At 37.1% G+C, this 27705-nt stretch overlaps 2 protein-coding genes across 4 annotated transcripts in view; one reads left to right on the forward strand and one right to left on the reverse strand.

Moving 5' to 3' along the window:
• The first annotated feature begins 2968 nt into the window (after positions 1-2968).
• Positions 2969-5008, forward strand: LOC140839609 (uncharacterized). The gene is made up of 2 exons (XM_073206439.1): positions 2969-3632; positions 4788-5008. Exon 1 carries the CDS (start codon positions 3039-3041, stop codon positions 3618-3620), a length of 582 nt encoding a protein of 193 aa, XP_073062540.1. The 5' UTR covers positions 2969-3038; the 3' UTR covers positions 3621-3632; positions 4788-5008.
• Positions 4870-27705, reverse strand: part of LOC140839608 (uncharacterized) — a 31876-nt gene continuing 9040 nt past the window's right edge. Inside the window, exons 7-16 of one of the 3 annotated variants that reach the window (XM_073206437.1) lie at positions 16491-16771; positions 16274-16417; positions 11903-12037; positions 11612-11710; positions 9766-9822; positions 8216-8420; positions 6978-7096; positions 6357-6425; positions 5930-6028; positions 4870-5854 (exon numbers count right to left, since the gene is read on the reverse strand). In XM_073206437.1, the coding sequence (XP_073062538.1) occupies positions 5615-5854; positions 5930-6028; positions 6357-6425; positions 6978-7096; positions 8216-8420; positions 9766-9822; positions 11612-11710; positions 11903-12037; positions 16274-16417; positions 16491-16771 (1448 nt within the window). In that variant the 3' untranslated portion in view covers positions 4870-5614. Of the gene's footprint in view, positions 5855-5929; positions 6029-6356; positions 6426-6977; positions 7097-7141; positions 7339-8215; positions 8421-9765; positions 9823-11611; positions 11711-11902; positions 12038-16273; positions 16418-16490; positions 16772-27705 lie in introns of those variants that run through there. The other 2 variants (XM_073206436.1, XM_073206438.1) reach the window with 2 other exon arrangements.

Consider the following 27705-nt stretch of genomic DNA (forward strand, 5'->3'; position numbering starts at 1 on the left):
GATAACTAATTGGAGCACTCGTGGCTCACCTTGATTATTAATATGAAATGTGTGAAACTTCATTAAGATTATGAGGATGTCTGAGTAATTGTGAGAGTAATCGAAACGTGATATTTGTATTGTTATATAATTTAAAATATTGGAGTTTCGTTGTTATAATTTTCAATAAAATGACACTTTTTTGATCCTACAATTGATATCAGATGCAAAGTGACATGTTCGATTTTCATGAACTATAATATAATACAATTATATATTTGAAGAGAGATTCTTGATAAAGAAGAAACAATACTTGAACAAGATGACAGATGTATCATCATTACCATGTAACCAAAGATAAAAACACTAATTGTTCAACTCTGATTCGTACGTGATCAAATAAAAAGGGGAAGATTTATTAATGATTTCGATGTAAGGATGGACCCGGATGAATTGATGAAGCCCGACTAAATTGGTGAACTGAGTTGGCAATTCTATCGTGTTGAATTATTTCCTTTATTGTGAATGCGGGTGACCACACAAAAGCGCTCCTGAGCTGAGTAATCTGTACACTTGAAGAGCAAAATAGGTTAGTGAGGCGTCAGAAGGGTTCCGACGTAACCACTTCGACTCTGACGCTCAAGTCAGTCGAGCATCCTCACAAAAGGAAATATTGTATAGAGAATGTAGTGGGTGCTATGGAATTGTTGAGTGAATCTCTTTAATGATCGATCAAACTTGAGTATTTATAGTAAAAAAGATAAATATGACCTTGTTTCTAGTGCTTAGTTACTCCTCATGATCAGCCAGCTGTCCACGGCCCTCTGACACTGTCATGACACTGTTATGACAGACAACCTATACTGCATGTAGCATTGTCACATCGTCCCTATATGCGTTGATATATTAATGATTTCGAAGTATGATGATCCATATTTGTGGGCCCAGGGTTGATATATGTCCCGATATGCTCGGGCATGGGTCATGATGTGAGGGTATATACAGGTCCCCGATTAATTAACTTGGCCTTCATATAATATAGATCAGGCTAGGCCGAGAGCTTAGACTTGTATGAGTATATGTTAGTCTAATCAACTTTTCTAGTTGTTGCATATCTAGAGATGATTTATATAAGATCATTTTTTTTTACTTGGATTGGTTCTCACCCCAATAGCTTCATGCTCTCGATTTCTTAGGGCATCGATCTCCAACCGTCCTCTATAATGGAGGAATCCTCCATTATGGAGGATGAAATCCTCTGCAACCGTGCTCTATTTGTTTCCTCCATTTTAGAGTATGCAACAGTGATCCTCTATTTATAGAGTATGACTGTTCATATGGAGGATTGAAGAGGGTGAGAAATAATTATAAAAAAGATAATTTATAAATTGCAATATAGTCCTTTTGAATTTTTATAGGCAAGTACCAATGTTCATGGATCGACTGATGGCTTGAAGAAGAAAGGATCGATCCACACACAAGTTTGGTCGACTCACGTACCGACACTTGGGTCGACCAAAGCAGACTTGGTGGTGCTTTGGTTGACCAACCAAAACACCATGCTTTGGTTGACCAAAGCATACCATATCATGAAATTAATTAATTATATGTGTATTCGAAAATGAAATAAATTAAAAAAAGAAAGTATTTGGTAATATTTAGAGGATATAAGTTGAAAATGAAATAAATTAAAGAAATAGAGTATTAGATAATATTTAGATGATATGAGTTGAAAATGAAATAAATTAAATAAATAGAGTATTTGGTAATATTTAGAGGATATGGATTGGAGAAGGTTTTTGAAAATAGAGATAATGAATCTCTATTTTGGAGGATAGATGATGAAAAATAGAAGATATGGATTGGAGATAGCCTTACTCTGTCCGTCGGGATCTTTCCGGGCATCACCATGAATCTTACCGTTTCCAATTTAATTTACGCATCATAAATGTATATAAATATTCCTATAATATTTTGTGAATTTTGAAACTATAATTTAATATATTATTTTATCGAGCATTTTAAAAAATTTATATATTATACCAAGAGATCAGTAAATTGTGATATGTATGCTACAAGTCGAGTCATTTCAGAAATATAAACTGACGTCAAAAGGGAAAATAAAAAGAGTTAAATTAATTTAAATTTATTTTCATAAAAATTGGAGAAAATATATATAAATTTCATTTTAGCTTCCCATGTTTCTATCAAAAGACACTATCAGTTAAGGAAATATTATGTAAAGATGATCAAAGATGAAAATATATAAATTTTGAAGTAATATTTCTTTGTTTTACTAATCTTTGAATGAACAGATATATAATATCAATAAATCTTTAGAGTAGCTACTTCGTATCTGTACGTTTTTTTACGAAAATAATTAATTTAAGTTAATATAGAAGTATATTGTATCTATTATAAATCATTTTAAACTTCGATTTTTTTATCTTATTATATCTATCAATGACAAATTGACAATATACAAGACTTGAAATTTGAACTAATAAAGTACTTTCCAAGGGATACCATATTGAATAATAACTAAGGTATTTATTTATTTTACCATTTTAAGTTTTAACCCTAAATTAATTTTTATCATTTTATCATATCTAGCTATATGCTGCAAATATATGCTCACTACATTCAATACCGAACTTACACTTTTGTTTTTATATTGTCGATCAATTCATAGTTTTAATCCATGAACTTTTTTTTTTTCAAGTGTTGATGTGTTATCGTGTCAACAAATTTCCTTGTCACGTTATATATAATTTTTCGAACTATGTCAAAATTCTGATGACAAATGATTAAAATTGAAAAAATAAGAAATTAGTGGATTAAAACCGTATATCGAGGAACAACATAAAATATGTATGTATATATATATATATATATATATATATATATATATATATATATATATATATATATATATATATATATATATATATATATATATATATATATATAAAATGTTGTCCAAACTTGAGAGGCTAGCTCTATAAAACACAGCAGAGCTTGCTCAGACCTTTGCTCCAATCACATCCTCTAATTGAATCATGGAGTCCTCGTCCACCACTTTATTCCTTCTCCTAACAATTTCCATGCTCTCCATTTCCTCAGCCACCATCGAACCGGATTGTGGCTCCTGCCACAAGCCCCATCCCCCCACCGTCAAGCCACCCACCACCGTCGTGCCGTTACCGCCTGTGACTCTCCCTCCAGTCACCCTCCCTCCCGTCACCCTTCCTCCCGTGACCGTGCCTAACGTGCCTGTGCCACCGGTGACTGTTCCCAACGTGCCACTGTTGCCGCCCGTCACAACTCCTCCCGTACTCACCCCACCCAAGGAAACACCGTGCGCGCCTCCGGCAAAGCCTACTACTTGTCCGATTGATACACTAAAACTCGGTGCCTGCGTGGATCTTCTCGGTGGTTTGGTTCATGCTGTGGTGGGGGATCCAGCCGTGCACGAGTGTTGCCCCGTGCTCTCAGGGCTGGTTGAGCTGGAAGCCGCCGCGTGCTTGTGCACAACCCTTAAGATTAAGGCCCTTAATCTTAATATATACGTTCCCATTGCTCTTCAGCTGCTGGTCATCTGTGGGAAGACTCCACCTCCCGGATACACTTGCCCTATCTAAGCTTGTGGATGAGTAAGTACTAATTCGTACATGCATGCATGGTTTTCCAACTAACACAATTTATTAGTTAAATTTGACATTTTTGCCAAGGTAACATAATATATGATATCAAAAAGGTCAAATTTATGTAATAAAACACAATGTAATAGAACACTCAAATATACGGGAAGAACTTGGAGTCGGAAAAAATAAGTTTTCAGCAGAGAGCAATAATTTACTAGTGAAAAATTAGGTGTAATAGGAATGTGATGGCTCGCAGTCACTTTATTCATACCCGAAAATCCTACATTTATTTCTCAAAAAAATCCTTAAATTTTTTATAAACATATTGATGCGAAAATAATTGAAAAAAAGTTGCATGATATGTATTGTACAATGAGTTTTTACAATAAAAAAAATTGTATATGCATTATATATTTTTTTTTCAAAAAAAATAATTGCATGCATATGACGCGCTGGTTGATAAAAAACTGTTTAGCATCCGCAAAATTTACAGTTAAGAAACTTATTTTTTTATAACTGTATATAGTAAGAACTAATAATTGTAACTTGTGCATAGAGGACTTTCAAAAGGAAAATCCTACAATATGATATTTGCAACCAAAAAAATAAAAAAATTCCATGCTATTTGGGTATATTATAAATGGAGATCAAAATGGTAAAAGTTTAATAAGTAATAATAACTATATAAGTACATTAATATATAAATACCGAAAGATGCTAATTATGAAGTACATTCAATTAATTATATAATTACTAAAAGTTGAAATATTTATTACTAAACTATGATCAAGTATTTTGAGGGAGATTTGTTAATAATAGCAAAATACCAACATTTTTCTGTAATTAATTTTTATATAAACTTTTCCGCTTAACAGTTAAAAAAAATTTCTTGATCACATCATATCTAACTAAATTTTTTTCTCAAAAAATCTTCACTAGAAAAATAAAGATTCTTTATTGTCGAATAATTCTACTTTTTTTTCCGGACGACATATTTAAATCATTCCAATTATATTTTTACCCGAATAAGGTTAAAAAAATTGAGAGAAAACAGTGTATGTTGGTCTAATTATTAAAATAAATTATTACATAAAATTAGTTTTGATATAACTTAAATCATGATTACTTATTACACTTTTTTTAGTAATAATTATTTTTGCGCAGGTGTACGTACGTTGATTCCACTAATTCAAATGGACGTACGAGGAAGTCCAGTTAATTGTCTTGTTTTCGTTTTCGTTTTCCGTCGTCCCTTACGTCGTTAATTTGTATTTATTGGAATTGTTATTGATTTTCTATTACTGTACGTTGAACATCATTTCATTCTGTAAAATTATTTCTTGATTGTTTCTTGCAAGAAATTAAAGATCTTCCGTTTCCTCTAAGTATGTATCTTACCCAGTAAGTAATAGATTATACTAATGCTGGCTACGACAAATCGATTAATTATGCAGGAATTTTATTTTCTTACTCGACCGTAATTAAAATACTGCACTAGTTGAGTATTTTTTTTTCCTTAATTCAATAATTGAAAAAATGGGTAAATTTCACGACCCAGTTCAGTTTAGAATGGTGTGGGTAGAGACCTTCCCTATTTAGCATAATAATCGTATTATCTCATCTATTTCAGACCATTATAAATAGTTATTGGAATTTATATTTTAAACAGAACATGCAACATCTATTTCACCATGCACAAACACAACTCGTTAGTCAAGTTCTTCCTTTCAAATTATAAATCTACATCACATTAAGGAACAGGCTTTGAACTGGGTAAAAGCTCCACGATTATATCGGTATCGCGCATAATGTACATGATCATCAATGAGATATAGCCTTTTGAACAATCGGAATCACAGCACATACTTTTTTTGGTGGGGAAAGGGCTTCAAGAAAGAAAAATCAATGACGATATTATGAATATTCTATGTTACAGAAAGTTATGGGAACAAATAAAATATCAAAATTGTTGAGGTCATCGAGGAATTCCTTCAAGACCTCTTCACAGAAGCAACAGCAAAATGTGGATGGTGGATAAACTCAAAGGAAATTCTAAGGGATGGGTCAAGGGTCCCTAACCGGCGAAGAAGGTTAAGAGCAACATCATTATGTTCTGCCACCTGCTGTAACCGACGAAGCTCTGCCATTCTCTCTGGATCACCAGCAAAATTTGCCTGTAGTTCTTTTGCAATCTTCTGAGCGTCCTTGAAGCAATTATGCATCGCTAGAGTCTGCCAATTGTGATGAAAATATTACATTTGTAACTATGAATGGAAGAGGATTGCTGATTCATCATAAATACTTACATGGAAATGAACGTGATCTGTAGTTTCTCTGAACGAAAAGTAAGAGGCATGATTAGGAAGGGAAGCTTTCTGTAATAGCTCAAAGTGTTGGATAAATCTCTGCAAAGATTATGAATGCCATGCAAATGCAGTCAGTCATTCTCTCACTAGCCAAAACACCCAGAACAATTGACTAATACCATTACCACGTGAAACTACAAGCCTTACGAAAATAAAAATCTTCCTGTGTTATTTAAATTTCGAAAATGCCAAGTCTAGGTATTTATAAGATGAGTTTTTTCTCTCTTTTTAAAAAAAAAAAAAAAAAATAGAAGTGGTCTTTTCATAGTCAAACCTTCTGATAAATAATAGGCCAACAGAAAGTTTGGCATTTTTCTTATATGTAGAGTAAGCTGCAAAATTTTAAAAAAAAGGGACAAAATGATACCTCTTGCTCGCTGTTGAAAGGACCCACGCCAGGAAAGACTTTCTGCTGATTCCTTGAAGAAGCAAGCATCTGAAAATCATATAAAAAGAATCACACAAGTTGCAGATGGACAGCACTAAGCCTATGTTCTGTTCACAAGGCATCATGTACAAGTTGGCAAATTATTACTAAAGTTAGGTCTTTTGGTCTGTGGACATTGCAATTCCATTGGAATAAGTTACAAGGAAAAAGAAAAGAAAAACAAAATTTGAGCCCATTCAATAAGTGCTATTTAGTTTCAAAATGCTTCTGTCTTCGTACCAGTTCCTAAATTTCAGACTTGGCTGACTTTGAGAGACAAAAAAGTTCAAGCTATATTCAAATTGGCCTAATTAATCATTCACAATTTCGTACTAAATTCAAAAGCTCCGCTGTTTTCATAAAACTAATTCAACGCAGGCACCATCCTTCCTCATAAAATTGAGCTTCAATTAGACGATAAAAGATAAATGTTCACAGTTGTCAAGGATAGGATAGCAACTGCTCTCCATTGCTAGGCATCAAAATGGCAGACGGCCACACCCTCATGTTACAGGATGAGAACTGAGAAGACATTCCAGAAATCAATTATACAATAATTACCATCATAAGAACTTGGGCAACATGGATGTAACACTGAAGAAGTAAGACTGGAGGTGGAATCTGATATTCCTTTCCTGCGTCCTTCATCAAATCTTTCTTCTTCTTTGTTTTCCGTCGAGCTGCATCAAAAGAAGAAGGCTTGATCGTAAGTCACCCAAACCATGCAAAATGCACACACTGAAAGCAGGAAAGAAAATTATACAACATGAAACAATTTCTGCACAAGGTATAAAATCGGAAGGGCGGGGGGTGGTTCAGTGTCACATCAAAATCATTGTTGCATGTCTCCAGTCACGTGCATGGGAATTGAGTTCGAAACAATCTAATATGAATTTTTCATATGGTACAAATTGACCAACCCCTGCACTACCACAAATAGGTGAATTTAGTGAAAGATTGCTTTTGGAAATCAATTTAAGCAAAGAATCACGATAAATAGACACACTTCAATGATTCAGTACATGAGGAAAAATAAAACTTCTATCCACCAGCTTAAGGAGAAAAGCAACTGTTGAGAATAATATGAGAACGTATAGATCTTGGAAATTGATTTTATAACAGCATGAGTTCAGTCAAAGACTACAACACATAGCTATGCTCTGGGTCCTATTGCAGAGAGCTCTAAGCCACTATTTTTACAGCAACTTATAGATGATATAACTGAATGCCATAAGTTTTGACACATAATCAATCACTTCTAAGGCAACAAGTGAATGCCCAACAGGTCAAGATGAATTGCATTGCATGTTGACTCAAAGTTGCAAAAAGATACGTGACTCTACTAACTAGATGATTATATGTAGGATACAAAAGCTGTACTTCAACTCAATCATATATTTTTTTTATTTTGTATCACTTTACAAGTTTAAGAGCAATCCTGATAATGGCCTGCTCAACTTCAAACAAAAATCCCAGATATCTCTATTTTTACAAAACTAAATAGAACTTTCCTTGATTATCCTCTATAAATTGCTGATGCATTCCTTGCCCTTTCAAGACTAGGTTTGCTTATCCCGTATTCCTCGGTCTTAAATTTGGAGTCAATTTATTTTTTTTAAAAACATCATCTGAAAAGTTTGCATCAAGATTGTTTTCCAACGCAGATAGAAAAGGAAAAAAGAACAAGAAGACAACACCATTGAAGCATAACATAAGTCACCTACAAATAGCATGTGTTCATATGCAAATACCACCCCCACCCACACAAATATATAAATAAATAAAGAATGGACACTCACAGGAGTCATTTCCCAGCATCATTTTCAGATGTGTTTTCTCAGCAAGTTTGATCAGGATAACATTAATGTACCAATACACCATGCAATATTCATTCGGAGAATATAGCTCCAACTCAAAGCCAAGCGTGAGGAAACGCAAAGCTATCCAATATGTTTGCTCCTCCACCCAAATAAGAATGTGTTTGCATATCTTGAGACACACGTCCTGGAGGAAGTAAAAAGAAGAGATTTAGAGAATGCATGTGCATATCAAAATAGCATACGAGAAAAATGGCACAGAGCAACCACACGCCGGTGCAGACAATATTAATGTTCATACAGCTTTAAAAGGCCTCATTCAACAATTTTGAAAAATAGAAGATTTATTGCCATAGCTCAACCACATGTAGCAGCACAGTGGAAGTCGTAGCAGGTAAAAGGTTTGACAATAATCATTCAGGAACACCAAAAATCATCAGCACACAACAGAATGAAATAGTTGGCTAACGTCGATTAAAAAAAATAGCCTTAAACAGGTACACTCACTAATATTTATATCAAATCCTAACTAGAAAATATCAAGAGAACATGTGACCATATACTGCTAGTAGCTAAACCTACCTAATAGATACAAACAAGAACATGGTTGAAAAATTGGCTTCCAGATTGGGCCTAGAACATAATTATTTAGCATGATTAGGTCTATAATTAATTCAGACCTCCACTTCACATCAAATGTTACGCCGTTAGGTCTTAAATTTACTCAAGAACAGCAAATCTTAGGAATTAAATAAAATACTTCATATTTTGGCATTTCACGTGTATTCCATCTTCCCCGAATTAGCACCACATTTGACTTTGACGAGTTGTTTAGACTTCTACACCACAAATATAAAAAAGCAGGTCGATTACATATAGGCACACACAGTACTTTGAAATTAATATTCAAATATCACGAATTCACGATCTTTAATTTTAGCATCATTCAAACAACATCAACTCTTGTCATATTCTCACAACATTATCTCTGGCAAAAGTCACAAAAGGCCATGTGAACACCATGAGTTTCGACAACAGATGTTCTGTAATTTTCACATTCCTCTAAAGAGAATCATGGCCTCTCGCTACATTCATTATGAAGTATATCCAGTAATAGCACATGTATCTGTTAAAGATCAATCTATCTTGTTTCATCAATAGTCGTCAAACAACTTCTTTAGAAAACACATGCCAAGAGAATCAAATATGTTGCAACAAGGTATTGCCACTAGATATAAACCACGAAATATTGCACCACATGCTCCAGTACCACTTTTGTGGGAGCATGTTTGGAATCAGAAACAAAAGTTCATAAATAATTGTCCTTCACAAGTATACAAGTAACACGAATATAGAGGTCAGTCTTGGTCATACACATGGAGAAAAAATTTAATCATTTACAGTATACTTAAGATAGAAGTTTCTTAATGATAAACCCCATTTTTCTTGAGTCGCCAATGAACTGTCGGTCACAGTAGGGCTGAGAGAACAGTGGCATGTGACTAAAGATAAGATAGCATGAGACCATTTACCTGATCAATTGAAGTGCTCGCTATATCCCCAAACTTCTCTCTGAAAGCCAATTCAAGCTGTTCAGCAAGCGTGAAATCAGTTCAAACTTAAATCAGCAAACAGTAAAGGTTATTAGAAACTCAAGTTTGAAATAAATACAGCTGATCTATCATATCTTCCAAAGAGGAAAAATTAATTTTACACCAAATACAAGGTCCAAACAGTAAAATTGTTGTTTTAAAAATGCTAAACACGATTATGAGGAGCTCACTGCTCAAACCTAATACCATTGGTTGGACCTTCCAATCTCATTTAGGACAGGTGTGTTTCACTTATTTCCACACTGTAATCAAACATCTTGACTGCAAAGAAAGGCATGTGAATCACACCTCAATAGTTAAAAAGTACAAGAAGGATCTTATTGTTTATGACTTTATGTAGATGATATTATCATTATAGAAGATGATGAACTTCAGATTGAGAACCCAAAAGAAGATATTTCAGCCTGAATTTAAAGGGAAAGACCTGGGAAGCATTAAATACATCTTAGGCATAGAAATTGGAAGAAACATAGAGAGAATTTTCATCTCATAAACAAAGTATGCTCTTAATTTTCTTAAGGACATTTCTAAGCTTGAAAATTGACCAGATGGAATGCCTTAAGATTGTAATTTGTAAGTGAAAGCAGAAAGTATATGGAGCTAATCCTCTGGTGGAAACCAATCTTGATCGAACTACGTTATTCTTGAACCAACTACTAATTAAGTAAGGGATTTGACCATACATGAACACGACTCCCTCTATTTGGTTCTTTTAACCTCTCATAAGAGTAGAAGTTGGGGAGCAAAGCACGATTGAAGTTCAGATCCTTAATCTCAACGATCGAACTCCCACACAAGATATGAACTGAACTGTCTCACACCATTCTAAGCCCAGCCCACATACTGCTTTGATGGGTGAGCAGCTGAACCCTTAAAACATACTATAGCCGCCCAAGTGCAAAGAGCCGGCATCAAGGTCTTATTTGGTCCCACTAGTTATCAAGGTTATATCCACCTGGAGATATATCTAAGTCTAACAAAAGAACTGTTAAGTTGATGACTTAGACTTTTGCCTTTTAACAAAACCCACTGCTAAGGAGAATAAGAAGAGATGGAACGAGCGTGAAGTACACTGCATTAGTGAAGAGAAGCAGGGAGCCAATATCAATTAATGGGCTGTTACTTAATTTTGTACTGCTAGAATTGGATAGAATCAACAGGTTAACTGTTAAAAGGGTTGATTTTATAAAAGGGCAAATGCAACAGTTATTTTGTAAACTTTTGGTTCGGCAATAAGATTTCTTCTTTGATCTCTGAAATCGTTGGCTTTGGGTTATTCATCGTTCTTCTAAATTCTTTGCTCTTATTCAACTTGTTCTTCACTTGCGATTTTGAGATATAACAATAACAATTAGCCCCAAATTTGCAGAAATCGAAATCTCGAAGCTTGGTTAAAATTCTTGAAAACTCAACCAATTGTGTTCCTATAGACAATAGTTTGATGAAAGAGGGATTAGTCAAGTGAACAAACGGATAATGGAGAAAAACTAATCTTATTATAATCTTCACTTTTCTTTAGTTTTACTTGCTAGCTTCATTTGTACATGCATCACATCTATGTTTTCGAGACTAATGTCAACTTGAGATATAAGATATTACTTGGTGGCTCAACAGAGACCCAAAAATCAGATAAGACACACCAAAGAAAGGCATTAGCTGAATTCAACCATGGAGAATGAAACACAAGAACAAACAAAAGTAGCGCAATCTTGAAAAGGCACATGTTGCAAAGGTATACAAGGATTACCCATCTACATTGCCAAACCTGAACATATATTATTCGCCAATCCTGTACAAGCTTCCCAAGTTTACGCCTTTGCCATGCGGTGTTTGTGCATAGGACTCTAAGCAAGCTGATTAATAACTGCATTGCACAAACAAGTGATTTCAATTAAAATGCAGTTATCCATTGCATCAAAAACCGAATATGAAATGAGCAGCAAACCCAAAAACCTAAAAGAGAAGGCTGAACAAGATATTACAGTACAATGTTTACATGCTGATCATAAGCTATATTGACATGGTTTTAGTATGAAGATCATATCTGGTAATTCACCTGCCCTAGCTGTACAACAGCTTCGTTCTTCTGGATATCATGATTTTTTGTCCCATCAGATAGAAGGGAAGCTTTGCAAATAACAGCAAATATAGGGTCACGTCCATAGAGCTTCCCATCTTGAACCAGTAGAAGCTGTCCATTAGTTTTAGCATGAGAATTGGTGGCACAACCAAACATTTATCAGAAGAAAGATAAAAATAAAATAAAAGAACGAGATCAGGTGATCTAAGTATTTCTTCCTTAGAAGGACATATATGCCTTAACAAGAAAAGGAAATGTGACAAAAATCCACTTCACAAATCCAAGACAGATTTTAGACTAAAAGTTCAACCTAGACCAATACCTGCCTAGAGGCATATTTGTATATATCATATCATCTTATATGTCACGAAATTTGTCGGATTTTTGGCAGACGTTTACCCCTCTTGATTCTTACTGTAGCTCCAAATATTGAACCAATAGAATAAACGATACCATCACCAACCACACGGGGCATATCCCGGCTCTAAAAACAAGCAAAGATGATCATATCCACAAACATCATAAGAGAAAATAGTAATACAATCAACAGCCTATATCAAGATGACTTGGCGAACACGAAGAGTAAGGATCTCGATTTTACTAATGATATCCTTGGGACACGACATTTTTTCTTCAAAATAGCTCGACTGTGTGCATTCCAAATGTTGTAGACACGTGCTGCCACTGCAATACATATCAACTTGGGCAATGCAAAATTACTTCTATAGACACCTCGGAAAGATTTCAGAACCGATGTTGAAGATCTCATGATTTGAAGTATGCCTAGCCGTTCTTTGATGTCGTTCCAGATTTTCTTCGACACATTCCTCATTGTTATTACAAAGTAAACATATCTTGTTCTCGATATAGCATTGTCGATCTTTAGTTAGGAATTTACCATTGTGCAAACAACCACATGGCAAAACGATGCTTGGGGAGTACGCAATGGTTTCAATTGATAGGTTTCCATGGCCATCGCCCTTCTTTTTTAACAAAGAAATCATAAGCTCGCGCAAGATCACCATGACATCCGAACCAATTCTCCAGCAGCATCCATGCACTCGCAGTCGAGCGTAGTCTAAGTAAAAGAACATCTCGGATTCTCAGAATTTGTTTAATCAAAGGAGACTCATCTTTGTTCCAATTACATTCCCAAACACTACCAAACCGTACATGGATCTCATTCACCCATTTCACCCACAGGCTATCCTTCTTCATATGAATTTTCCATTACATTTTTGCAATCAAAGCATTGTTCCAAGAAAAAAAATTCTTAAGCCCCATGCAATAGTCTTCCTTTGGTCTACAAAACATGTTCCACGAGATAGGATGGTGCTTCGAGGGCCACACAAACTTCCTACAAATCCTTTAAATGTCATCAACGATATTAGAAGAGAGTAGTAGAATAACTAACCAGAAGCATTCCACCCCTTGAAGTACCGATCGAATCAATTCGATCTTTCCGGTATATGATATTGAGTGTCTCGGCCAGTAGCTAATTTTAGCCCCAATCACATTCACAAGTAGGCTATAATCTAAGGTTGCGCTTGGATGGGTGGATTTGATTTGAGATAATTTGAAGAAGAATGCATTTGAAATAACACCTTCTTGGGAGTGATTTTTGGGTAGATTTCAAATTCATCATAATAACCATTGCATTTACATAAGTCAAGGAGGAGTATTTGAAATTCACCCATTTTTGATCCATCGACACAATCAAATGGATTTGAAATTCATATCTTCAACTCTCCATCCAAGCACAAGTTAAATGATTTGAATCGAGTGGAAAATTTATAATTACAACTAGGGATGACAATGAGTACGGGTAGAACAGGTACCCGACCCAAACCTAACCCATTTGGGTCAGGTTTGGGTAATGTTAAATTGGTGTGGGTCGGGTATGGGTATTCAACTTTTGTACCCAGAGAGGTATCGTTCTGCTGAAGGGTTTTATACTCGACGTTCATAAGCAAAAATCCAAAAAGCTAGTTCGACCAGTGTTATTGAATGAAATCAACATAGGAGGTTTTTTTCCCATGGTCTGCAAGGCTGCATTGGAGGTATTTTTTAATGGTCTGGCAAGGCTGCAACAAATAGATTTGTCATGGAAGTTTTTTTTTCATTTTATAAAAGACGATATTTTATTAATAATATGATGAGAACAAGTACAATAGTGGACTAGTGGTCCACTTTCATGGAAGGTTTAACAACAATAAATATTCAATTTTAAGAATTCCCTGAATAGAAACTCTCAACATGGATTGCCAGGTCTATTTTTGAAGAAAACTCTTGAAGTACTCATATTTCTGCTCAGTTTGGCATTTAGAGCTAACTAAAGGATTTGAGATGTCTAACTAAATTTGTGAGCGAATGCGTTTCTACTTAAAAAAAACATACCCCAACTGCCCAACAGTCATCTACATGGATTCCACTCATCCTTCCTCTGTGAACAGTTAAGAACCAATATTCTTGATAATCCCATTTCAGGTGACACCAAGTCGAAGTCTTCCAAAGATGTCAGAATATTCATGATTATTCCCTGCAAATGGAAACTATCCAAGATCAAATCTTGTCAAGTCGTTTCCCACTGCCTAATGTTAATGGGGCTATCTGAATCTCTATGTACATATGACCGAGCATGCCTTCATTCTATCTTTTTTTGTTTTTCCACAAATCCAGCTCACCATTCTCACAAGTACTCGTGCATTTATAGTTCATAAAGGTGGGATTGTTCCTCAGATGTAGCTGCTATTTGGTATCTTCTAGAATTTAATGGAGGAATGCAGATCACAGTCAATCAGTTCAACCCGTGCAGCCTTAATCAAGTATTATGTATGATGTCTAAATACACCACCCTAACCGAGTCTATTTATTTTAAAATGTTAATTCTAATGTTTCACTAATTCAGATTTCATCACTTGCTTTTGCATGTACATCAATCTTCATGACAAATATATAGTTTCTGAAACAGCCTTTAATGAGCACTCTATCTTCACCAAACCTGCAATGGCTCGTTCAAGTTGTGCCCGTGTGCAAAATTCATGGCTTTGAAAGATGCCCTCTTTTCATCTCTCACAGTCAGCACGTTACTTTCTTACTTCATAGACTCATCCATTCGTCCACTAATGCCACAAACTTCTAAATTGGAGGCCCAAAAAATAGAGAAATTGAGAGAGGGGATGCCCAGTGCAGAACTATTGGTTATACCGATAAGGAGAAGCAAAAGGATGAGAGAAAATCATCAGTCTGTATTGCATTATGCCAAGTGCAAATTGAGTGGATTTTAAGTCCGTTTCCAACAAAAAAAAACCGAAGAATGAGAGCTAAAAATCAATTTGGATAGCATTTGATTAGACACTAAAGCATAAGATCAAAAATCATTTGGGATTTCTGGGATGAAAAAATGAGGTAAAAAAAAAGGGCAACGAGAAAATCTGAAAGAACCCGAACTATGCAATGCTTGGCCAGGTAACCCAACTGAAGCTAGTACGTCGTGGTTCTATAATTAGCACCTAGGTACCTAAACCATTATAGCTTCTAACACCTAGGTAACTAAACCATCATAGCTTCTAAACCATCAGATACTCCCTCTCACCCAAATACACATGATAGCAGAATAGTAAATACCTAATTTCTTCAATGACTATGTAAGTTCATCAAGAGCTCAATGAATTTGTGTTTCCACAATATCCACACGAATAAGCATGGTGGAATCATCAAAAAGTTGTCTGCTCTAGTTCCCAATACACCTGCAGTGGCCCAAGAAATAAGTGGCTCTTATATGTGGCTGCGGTAAAACCGTTGCATACAATTCGAACTAAAATACATAATTAAGAGTAGATTATTTTGGAACATGCTCAAGATGAGACCATTGTTGATGAATAAGAAATGGGACTCAACCTAAAAGTTAACCCATTGATTCTCAACATTGCATGCTCATCCAACACCAATATTTGCAGAATAATTTAATGAAAATTTATTTAGACCAATAAAGTTTTGATCATTGAACCTCCCTCCAAGCTATTCAAATTTAATTAATTTCCGAATTTACTCATTCAATCTTTTCTGGACAAAACTGATTCAGATTCAAGCAGTTTAGTCCAGACATTTTCTCAGTTCCCAGCTCTCCCATCCAAGTCATCAAAGTATATAGTCATAAATGAATCGCTGCTGTAGCGATGTCATGTCGCCAGTTTACCATCTTCCTAGCAAAAACTTTATATCAAAGCATGAAGCGTAATTTTCATATATTCATCTATGTAAAACTTCATGATTTAAATCATCTTTCTATATTAATTACTGAGGGAAGAAACAGAAACTTCAAACGCGAGCACTCCTAAGTCCTACCTGAATATGAGCTCTAGCAACCAAGTCAGGTTGAAATTTCTGAAAGTCAACCACAAAGCGTAAAGCACCTTCAAAAATCGGATCCAAAGGGTAGGAACATATAATATCTAGATCATGAAGAAGCTTCCGGAAATAATTAACCGCCTGATACAGGAAAACCAGAACTTAGATTCAGAATATGGATAAATAAAACATTCATGTGTCGTTCAACATTTACCTCTTTCCAGCTAAGGAGTCTAATTGCACGAGGAGGAGTTGGTGTCGCTGATCTACTGTTCAAGGTGGAATCAAAACCAATTGGTCGACAACCAGAGGCAGTTGTCTTGTCTTCCAACCTATCCTCTAAAGTTCCACGAGCACGGGTTGTTCTCAAAAATTCCTCTGATTTAAGAATGGAATCTAGCTCCCACAAGCAGGAAACAATATGTTTCTTGGCCAACTCCAAACCTTTGCCTTGAGGTCTCCTCATACATGTCAGCACATGGTAAAAGTGCTGAGCTAACAAAGTGTATATCAAATGTTACCCAAGGAAAAACAATGGCCCGCACAACAAATGTTTTCTATAATGAGATACAACACTGAAAAAACAGCCAAGTAATAGAACAGAATAAAGTATTAGGTAATAATGAATGATAATATTACAGCAAAAGGTTAGCTTTATACAAATAATTTCAAATGAAAATGCACCAATCAAGAAACATATTTGAGAAACACACATTTCAAAAAATAATTTTTCTAGGTTCTTCTAATCTTTGATTTGTATGACTTCCATAACTATATGTGAAGGATCAATTCATTTTCAGAAATTGATTGGTGAGTGTGATCTAACCTTCTTACTTTAAAGTTTGATAGATTTTCTCCATTTTCTCTTCCCTTCCACATCTGTGTCATTCACCATTTCAGCTCTACTATTCAAAACGTAACGATTGCATAAGTTGTTCAAGTGAAGTTTATGGCTGTTAAACCCAAATCAAGTTTGATTCTCAATCAAGCCTTTGCGAAAACGAGATTTCGTTTTTTTTTTCAGCTCTTCCATCAGTGCTGTATTTGTCACTTCATTTTCTTCCTTCAAAATTGACATGTGTCCTCTCTTAACTTAAAACAGATTTGAAAATATACTTTTTTTCACTCACACTGATCCCTAGGAAAGATAAAAACTTGCTGCACTCTTATGTGCCCAGGTAAGTATCCATATCCTCTAGTTTGTCTCCAATGGTTGGAGCATCACCAGACTATGATACCATATGATTATCCTTTTACATGTAATGTACTAATATCCAATTATACATGCATGAATTTATAATTCTATCAAATATCTATGCCTGCCTCTTTATGGTACAGCAACTGATGTACTCACACTGAGCTGTGATAATGTCCAACATGTGGCACAACATGATCATAGTTTAACATAAATATTACACAACATATGTCAATGAATCAAGAAAAGGAAAATCAAAAGACACTGTAATCCAACACAAACGACATATGCTTACACGTCCTGACGCCAAATTGGACAAAATAAGATGTTGTATACAAGACATCATATATGTTATGCGGCAAATTTTATACCAATTCTCTTCTTTTCATTTCTAAGTTTTTATTATACTGGATGATGGTAAGGTGAGTGCTTCCCTTACTAGCTATTTGCTTATCTATGTACGTCAGGAAAATTCAATGTCTTGAAACATCACTAGATGATTTACGATCAAAATTATAACAGTAAATCATATTAAAGTTTTCGAGTATTCCTTGATTACTTCGGCTTGCTTGAAAAGGGGAATCTTTATCAAGAAAAAACAAAACTCAAAAGGTCAATTAATAGTGATTAATTGATGCTTTTGTTTAGATACATTTATTGGATACTTATAATGTCACACTCACAGTAACAGTTCGATAATTTTTCGCCCAACCACTGAACCAATGGCCTGCGAGTTGATTAATTTTACAGTTCTATAATTTGTTATGTCTCACACAATAAAATGCGATTAAGATGTAAAAGGAAGAGCGATTAAGAAGAATCGTAATATGGTATAGAACTAAAATATGAAACCCAGAGTATATTTGCTAGTAACTCACTAAACAAGAGAGAGGAGAACTCGACTTTTAAAACCCCGTGGAAGTTTATTTCTCGTTCTTACTCGACTTATCACCAGTTGATTGGCACGGTGCTTAAGGGGGGGAATTGCATACGTTTTTGGGAGGATAGGTGGGTGGGTGTGGTGTCCTTTAGAGAGTTGTTTCCTAATCTCTTCCGTCTTGCACTGTCGACTAATAAGCCAATCAACCACTTCTATTCTATTTTCGATTCTCAGGGAGTATCTAACTTTCAGTGGGATGTGAGGTTCAGAAGAGGGTTAAACAACATAGAGTTGGGAGAGTTCAGTATAATTCGTTCTTCTCAGACAACTCAATTAATGTTTTCCCATACTATTCTAACATCTGGCAAGTACCTATACCACTAAAGGTGAAGGTGTTTTCTTGGATTGTGGCTTTGGATAAATTACAGACTTGTGATGCGGTGCAGAAACGGATGCCTGGCATTATATTATCACCACAGTGGTGTACTCTATGCAAGGAAGCTGACGAAGACCAAGATCATATTTTATTGCATTGTTCATTTGCGACTAGAATCTGGAACAAAGTTATGCGTCACTTGGATTCGAGTGGATTTTCCCAAGAGGATCGAGAGACTTGTTCATAATGGAGCCGGGCTTCCTAAAGGGAAAGGGACTGCATACATTTTGGTACATAGTCGTACATTGCATCTTTTGGTCTATCTGGTTGGAGCGAAACTGTAGAATCTTCGGGGAGAGAGAAGACTCGTGGGAAGAATTATGGGAGAAATCAGATTCAGAGTGGCAACATGGACAATCAATATACCACAATTTCAGCATCTGACAATCTCGGACTTTGTTAGGGATTGGAGTTTTATCTATTGCTAGCTAACTTTTGATTAAAAGCTATAGGGTTACTACTGTGGAAGCATGAATTCTATGTAATGTGGACCGCTCATCCACTAAAGTTGTAACAACTTTTTATAATATATTAAATCATAGTTTCTGATCAAAAAAAAAATAAAAATTGAATGCCTTCTCTACCCGACCTCCCTCATATTTTATATCCTCCGCTCACATGTTTTTCCATTCCCCTTCCTAACATACACATTTATAATCTTGGACTTGCGCCTTTCATTGTTACAAGCAATTGGGCCAACTGAATTTGGCGTAATTGGACCCAATGACTCTGGGCTCATAACACATCATGTCTCTTCAAAAATCACCTTGTCCTCGAGGCAAAAATCAGGAACTGGGCTGTAAAGTCTTCCATGTTCTCCCCAGTAGCATCCTCCTCTGTTTTTGCTTTCCAACACACAAGCAGCTGTTTATATAGTTTCCCTTTTATCTGTTTTTTTTTTATTATGCTTGAGCTGCCTCAAAAGTTCATCCCGATCCCCCAAAGCTTGTGAGACCGCTGCCACCACTGTTTACCCAGCTAGGAATCGAATCAAAGTAGATGGTTTTCACCCATACACACCCTCAAAAGGTAACAGCACTGCAGAAGTTTGATAGGAGGTGTTGTACGAGTACTCAGCCCAATGCAGACACCGACCCCATTTTCTCGGCTTCTCAGAGCATAAACAACGCAAATACGTCTCTACTTACTTGTTCAAGGCTTCAGTCTGACCGTCCGTTTCAGGGTGGTACAATTATTCATTTTTAGACCCGTTCCCTGCAGCCGAAAAAGTTCATACCAGAAAAAACTCATGAACACCGCATCCCAGTCACTTACGATAGTCTTCGGAATTCCATGCAATTTAACCACATTTCTTACAAAAGTTTCAGCCACTGAACTGGATGTGTAAGGGTTTTTAAGTAGAAGGAAGTGCCCATATTTGGACAATCTATTGATCACCACTAGGATAATATCATAACCCTTCAACTTTGGCAGCCCAGGTAATAAAATCCATAGTCAAATCTTCCCAAAATGCTTCTGGAATGGCTAGGGGTTGTACCAACCCTGTGGATGTGGCTGTTTCATACTTTTGTTTTTGACACACTACGCACTCTGCCACAAACTTATACATATACTTCTTCATTCCCTGCCAAAAGAAACTGCTTGCAAGCCTTTTATAAGTCCTAAGAGCTCCCGCGTGTCCCCCAACTGGAGTGGAATGAAATTCAATCAACAACTTTGGAACCCACGATGATGCCCGAGAAACTACCAACCTTCCTCCTTTGTCCAGGAAGCACCCCCAGACTAAAGAACAATGCTTGGTACTGCCATCAACCATATAAAGTTTTGTTTCACTTGCAGCAGCTCCGAATCATTACAGACAGCTTCCTTGATTTCTTCTATTTCCATCCACTTGGCTTTTGTTAATGCATTCAACACACCAGTTTCCTCCCTTCGTGAATCGTGATAATGCATCAGCTGCCATTTATAAGTCCCGCCTTAACCAAGTTATTTTGCCAACCAATATTGCTGGTCCGAAGTGGATATATGTTGCTGCAACAGATTCTTTAATGGCTTGTGATCAGTTATCATGAGAATTTGCACCCCAAAGGGTAATGTCACCAATGTTGGATCACTAACACCAATGCCATTAACTCTCTTTCATAAGTAGACTTGACCATCGCTCGGTCAGCCAACGCCTTACTATAATAAGTGATAGGCCTACTATCTTGAGATTAGCAGCCATCGCATTCTACCATAAATACTTTACAAAAGTCTGGGCATTTTCAGAACCGGTGCAATGCTAAGGGCCCGCTTTAACACTTCAAAAGCCTCTTGAGCCTTATCATTCCAAGCGAAATTGTTTTTCGTCAATTGTTCTATTAAATCGGGCTATCTTGCCATAGTCCTTGACAAATGTTTTATAATACCCTCTCAACCCTTATGTGTTTTATGGTTGTGGCCACTGGACCACACTCTCAACCTTTACTGGATCCACTTCCACCCCTTGAGTTGTGATTATACGTCCCAATTATTCAACTTGTTCCAACCCAAACGGACATTTTTTCTTATTCAAGACCAACCTGGTAATTTGCAATACATCCAATACCATTTCCACATGCATCAAACGTTCCTCACAACCATTACTATAAATCAAAGTTGTAAATGGCGGAAATCGGCCGACTAGGCGGTGCCCAAGCGGTTGAATTTTTTTAAGTAATTTTTTTATAGATAATCATATATAATCATGCAATATAATCACAAATAGTCATCGTTTTTTTTATGTAAGATGTTTAACTAAATAATATTTAACCACAAAAAAGCTTCATACAATATTTTTTTTTTTTATAGTAAACGATATTTTTTATTTAATATAACTAGCTGAAAAGTACATCAGTGGACTAGAAGTTCACTGTCTTAGAGTTGCAACAAATGGTAAACTAGTTCAGTGATACACATATTCCCAATGTCTTATCAAATCTAAAGCTGATACATTCGAGAAATCTTTATGGTTTCCAATCCACATGACAACGTTAATCTTGATCTTCTCCCAACAACTGTCGGTCTTGTCCTCAATGTCTTCAAAGATTCTTCTGTTTCTTTCCAACCAAACAGTCCAGCAAACACAAAGAACCGCTACTTGCCAAAAAATTCTACCTCTAGTCCCAGTAAGCCGTCCCAAATCCATTTGTAATAAATCCTTCGTTGACCTCGGTATAACCCAAACCAATTGAAGTTCTTGTAACGCTCGAGCCCATAAATTTGTCGTGAATGAGCAGTGGATGAAGATGTGGTCTTGAGTTTCTACTTCATTTCTGCATAAGGCACAGCGGCTGGGGCAAAGTGCAATGCCTGGGCATCTTTTTTGAATCATCTCCGAGGTCGGAAGCTTACCCAAAGAAGCTGTCCATGAGAATATCTTAATCTTGATTGGGACCGGTGTTTTCCAGATAGAATCATACAGGGAGAAAGTAGGAAATAAGGTATGAGGAAAGAAAGAATCGTAAAATGAACTGACAGAGAAAATACCCGAAGAATCCCCAGACCACTCAATCGAATCATCTACCCCTTCCACTAACCTCACCGATTCTAAGATACCTAATAGCTCCGACATCTGATCAATCTCTACATCTCTCAACCCTCTTCTAAACTGGAAATCCCAAGAATGATTTAATGAGATTGGATCGAAAATGGTAAAATATGAGATTGGCAAATTGTGTATCTGTGAAAGCTGAAACAAAGCAGGAAAACAATCTTTAAACGAGGAATCCCCCCACCATCTATCCTCCCAGAATCTCACCTTATTCCCTCCTCTAACTTTAATAGAGACCTTCTGTTTAAAAGTCGGGTATATTCTGGAAATAAACTTCCACGGGCATCTAAAAGTCACATTTCTTGCTAACCCCGCATCCCAACCATTCTCTTGTAACCCATATCTGCTAACAATTACTCTCCTCCACAATGTTCCTTCTTCATGGAAAAATCTCCACCACCATTTCCCAAGCAAGGCCTTATTTTTTAAACCAATTTTGCCCACTCCCAAACCCCCTTTCTCCTTCGGTCGGCAGACCTGTTCCCATGAAACTAAATGCATGTGATCATCTCCATCCGCTCCATCCCAAAGAAAATGCCTCGAGATCTTATCCATTGAATCGGCTATACTTTTGGGGATCTTAAATAAAGACATATAGTATATCGGAATGGAATTCAAAACCGACAAAATCAATGTCAATCTTCCCCCTTTTGACAGAAAAGCTTTCTTCCATGAACTCAATTTGTTTTTCATCTTAGCAACAACGGGTTCCCAAAACGATGCTCTCAACGGATTTCCACCCAACGGTACTCCCAGGTAAATAATTGGCCAATTTTCCTCACTGCACCCTAGGTGTTGTGCCAATCTTTCAACTTCTCTTTGGTCACGATTGATTCCTAACAACGCACTTTTCTCCCAATTGATTTTTAGTCCGGACATTTCACAAAAAGAATTAACCACTTGAACCATGAACTCTATGTGATCATCTTCCTTTCCGAAGAATAGTGTGTCATCAGCAAATTGGATGTGTGAGATCTCGATCCTTTCGGTACCAACCTCTATTCCCCTTACAAGATTACACTCTCTGGCTTTGTCAATCAGCCTTGCTAACACATCGACGACCAAATTGAAAAGAAAAGGAGATAGAGGATCTCCTTGACGTATGCCCTTGGAAGCCCTTATTTTTCCTATCGGCCGCCCATTAATCATGATCGAGAATGTTACATTCGAAATACAGCCTTGCATCCATGATCTCCATCTTCTTCCAAATCCTTTTTTCAGCAAAACGAAGTCCAAGAATTCCCAACTCACATTGTCATATGCCTTCTCAAAATCCAATTTCAACACCCATCCTTTTTTCCTCTTTTTCCTCCCTTCTTCTAACAGCTCATTAGCAATTAATCCGCAGTCTAGAATCTGCCTGCCTTCAACAAATGCATTTTGTGAATTCGATATTGTTTCAGCTATCACCTTCTTCAATCTAGCTGTCAAGACTTTTGCAATAATCTTGTATAAACTGGTTATAAGACTTATCGGCCTGTAATCCTTGACTTTAAATGAATCAGCTTTCTTCCTAATCAAGCAAATGTAAGTCTCATTCGTTGCTCTATTTATAATCCCACTTTGGAAGAAATCCTCAAATACCATCATAAGATCCATCTTAATGGAGTCCCAACACTCCTGAAAGAACGCTAAAGTAAATCCATCCGGCCCCGGACTCTTTCCTCCATCGCATTGAAAAACCGCTTTCTTGACTTCTTCCTCCGTGAATTTTATTTCTAACTCTCTACTCATCTGTTCTTCAATTGGGCACCATTCCACTCCTTCAATTCCCCAACTTGCATGTGCCGAGCAACTGTACAATTTGGTGAAGTAATCTAAGATGATTGAAACAATTTCTTCCTCGCTTGTTGTAATGGAACCATCATTGCGTTCCATTTTTTCAATGGTGCATTTGCTTTTACGGTAGCTTAGTAAAGAATGGAAAAATTTTGTATTTTGGTCCCCTTCTTTAATCCATTTGATCTTACTTTTTTGATAATGCATTTGATTCATCCGACTTATCCCCTTTTCTAACATCATCCTTGTTTCTTTTCTTTCAGTGATCACGTCCTCCGAACTCCTCCCCTCACTCTCCATTTTGTCAATTCTGCTGATTTTATTTGACAATTCTGCTACATTCATATCCACCCTGCCAAACACCTCTTTGTTCCATTTTTTAACTTCTCCCTTGATTGATTTTAGTTTCATCATGAAGCTGTAGCCTGGCCAGCCTTGAGAAATTGCATTTGACCACCACAATTGTGCCGATTGTTTGAATCTCGAATCTGTTAACCACACGTTTTCAAATCTGAATGGTGTTGGTCCCCATTTTGATTTTGTCAAATCAAGAACGAGGGGAAAATGATCTGATGTCATTCTCGGCAAAATTGATTGTCTGTAGTTTGGGAATATCTCCATCCACCCCGATGTAAACATGAATCTGTCCAGCCTGCAACAAATTGGAGGATTCCGAAGGTTGGACCAAGTGATTTTTCCATTCAGCAAAGGCGGATCGCATAATTCCAGTTCCTGTATCAAATTATCGAAGCAGGCCATACTCGACGTGGTTGAAAAGCTGTTGATTTTGTCTCCTGTTGATCGTACTACATTGAAGTCACCCCCCCAAGCACCATCTATGACCGCAAATGACACTCAGTCCAGCAAGTTCATCCCAAAAATCTGATCTAAATTTTGGTTGACATGGTCCATAAATAGCTGTGAACCACCATTCTGATTGAGTTTCCTTTTGAATAAGAATTGAAACCGAGAACTCACCGATCAAATTATCCTTAACCGCAATAACCCTTGGATCCCACATAATCAAAATGCCCCCAGACCGACCCTCCGCAGGTAGGGTAACCCATTCCACAAATCTTGATTTCCAAATACTTGAAATAAATCTCCTATCCACCGTTGATCTTTTAATCTCCTGGAGTAGGATTAAATCTGGTTTTTCCTTGGTTAGTACGGCTCGAATTAACCCTCTCCTTGCTGCCGACCCACTCCCTCTTATATTCCATGAGAGAACTTTCATCGATTCACTTCAACTTCCCTGGGATTCTCTTTACCACTATCAACATGGCCTACCAACCTTATATCAAGCATAACCGACTCTTTTAAACCCACCTTCTCTACACCCATCCTTTCCAAGCACTCATTTTGTAATGCGTTTTTTGATTCCAAAATCCCCAGCCCCACATCTTTCTCTCCTTCAACCCCTCCCTCAAAATGCCCTAAGAATTTATTTCCAGATACACCCAACTTATGACCCACTGAAGAATCTCTCTGCCCGAACTTAACCTCTAACCCTCCCCCCAACCCAAGTAACGAATCTGAAACGTTAATAGAATGGGAAGAACAGTGGTGAGAAGAAGGAATGTAGGGTAATTTGCAAACCTTACTCGGAGATTCTTCAAAAAATTCGCCCAAATCATCGAATTCCAATGAATGCCTTGTCAGCTTATCCGATTGATCTGAGATATGACTTCCCGCGTCGCTGAACTCTCCACCTTCGTCTGAAATATCATCCCTCATTCGTTGATTAAGATTCTCCACCCAATATTCGTTCCCCGCAAGAATCGAATCTTTCTCGACATCTTCAAATGATCTCTTTGATGCTTCACCATTTTGCAAGCGATGTTTTCTGCTGTAAACGAAATCAAACTGCCTATCAGTTGAGCATATGTCCGTGACTCGTGCCTGAGGGCTTGACGCTGGTGATACGGAGCTTTCTGTAGTTTCAATCTTCCCCTTCGTGAATTCAATCGCGTCTTTCGGCTTTATCTTTTTGAGAATCTTTAAATGTTTCCCTTGGTACCATGGTTCTGATGTGCAATTCCGTCCCTCGGAAATATCACCCCTGTCAGCACTCTGATGATCCTCTTTAAGTTTATTGTTGCAATTCTTCATCACTACACATTCCTTAGCAATCGTTGCAACTCCTTCTTTGGTTTGTGCTTGTATGAGAGTACTGTTGTTCATCCTTCTTGGGTTAATGTCATGAGTTTCTTCAGCTCCTGCTTCTTTATCTTTTAATGTTGTCCCCCTACCCCATCCTGGCATAACTCGATCTCCGTTCACCACCGCTTGTGCATACGATCTCTTTTCGTGATGAGCATACGCTTCAATATTGACCGAGTCCACTAAGATCCGAATATTCAATGGGCCTCTAACAGTTTCAATAAGAAGATTTCTATTGATGAAACCTCCTTCCATTCCCATCACCTTAATCTTTGCTGCCGACAAGTCTTTGAGTAGGATGGTATCTTGGCTGATATTCAACAACCCTCCACATTGCTGACCAATGTTTTTGAAAAGCTCTGTTGACCATAGATCCCAAGGTATTCCCAGTAGGCGCACCCAGCTGTTGCAACATTCGTAAACTTCCTCCTCGGTGTTGCTATGCTGATTCCACCTCTCGAAAGACAATGTGACTCTGTTTTCAAGAAAAGACTTTTTCATTCGCAAATAGAACGACGCATCCTCTTCATTCTGTGGCCACCACACTGCTTTATTGGCTTGGAACGGAAATACTTCGATCTGTTTGCAGTCTTAATTTAACTGCAAACAAAGTTCCAATCCCTAACAACATCCGTCATAAATAAATGTTTGAACTCCGGTAGCATCGTTGTCCACGTCGCGACCCTGAATCTGATCTTTGCCCATACTTCTTCCAAAATTCTTCCGAATCCGCGAACACTCTACTGTTCCTCTCTAACCACAGAGACCAAAAGATGGCGTACACCGTCAGGTACCAGAATCTGTTGTTCCTTTTTCCGTCTGCTAAAGTCGTCTCCATGATAAGTAAGTCCCGAGCTTTTCTTGGAAATGTCCAATCGAATCGAAGCTCTAGCAGAACTCTTATCCAAATTTGATGTGAAAAAGAACAGTGCAACAAAAGATGGTCTTGGTTCTCTGCGTGTTTCCGGCATAACTGACACCATTGCGAGCTTAAAGCGCATGTGGGCCACCTTTTCTGCAATATGTCGCTAGTGGGAAGTTTCCCCAACGCCACTATCCACGAGAAGACTTGAACCTTGTACGGTATCGGTATTTTCCAAATATTGTTGTGGTACGAAAATGCAGGGAAACTTGTGACAGGGAAGAAAGATGCGTAGAAAGACCTAACAGAAAAAAACCCCGAGGGATCCCCCAACCACACTCTAAAATCAGTCGAACCCCTCTCCAACCTAACAGTGTCTAGAAAGGCCAAAAGATCCCCGAGTTCTTGGACCTCGACCTCATTTAACGCTCTCCTGAAACGCACATCCCATTGAAAAAGATTATCACCAACTCCACTAGCATTGGCATCTAAAAAACTGATGATAGGCTTATTAGTGGAGCTGGAAATTTGAAAGAGAGACGGGAATCGATCTTTGAACGGCAAAACACCCCCCCCCCAACT

Source organism: Primulina eburnea, chromosome 8 (genome assembly GCF_022965805.1).
Source record: "Primulina eburnea isolate SZY01 chromosome 8, ASM2296580v1, whole genome shotgun sequence".
In the NCBI taxonomy this organism is placed as follows: domain Eukaryota; kingdom Viridiplantae; phylum Streptophyta; class Magnoliopsida; order Lamiales; family Gesneriaceae; genus Primulina; species Primulina eburnea.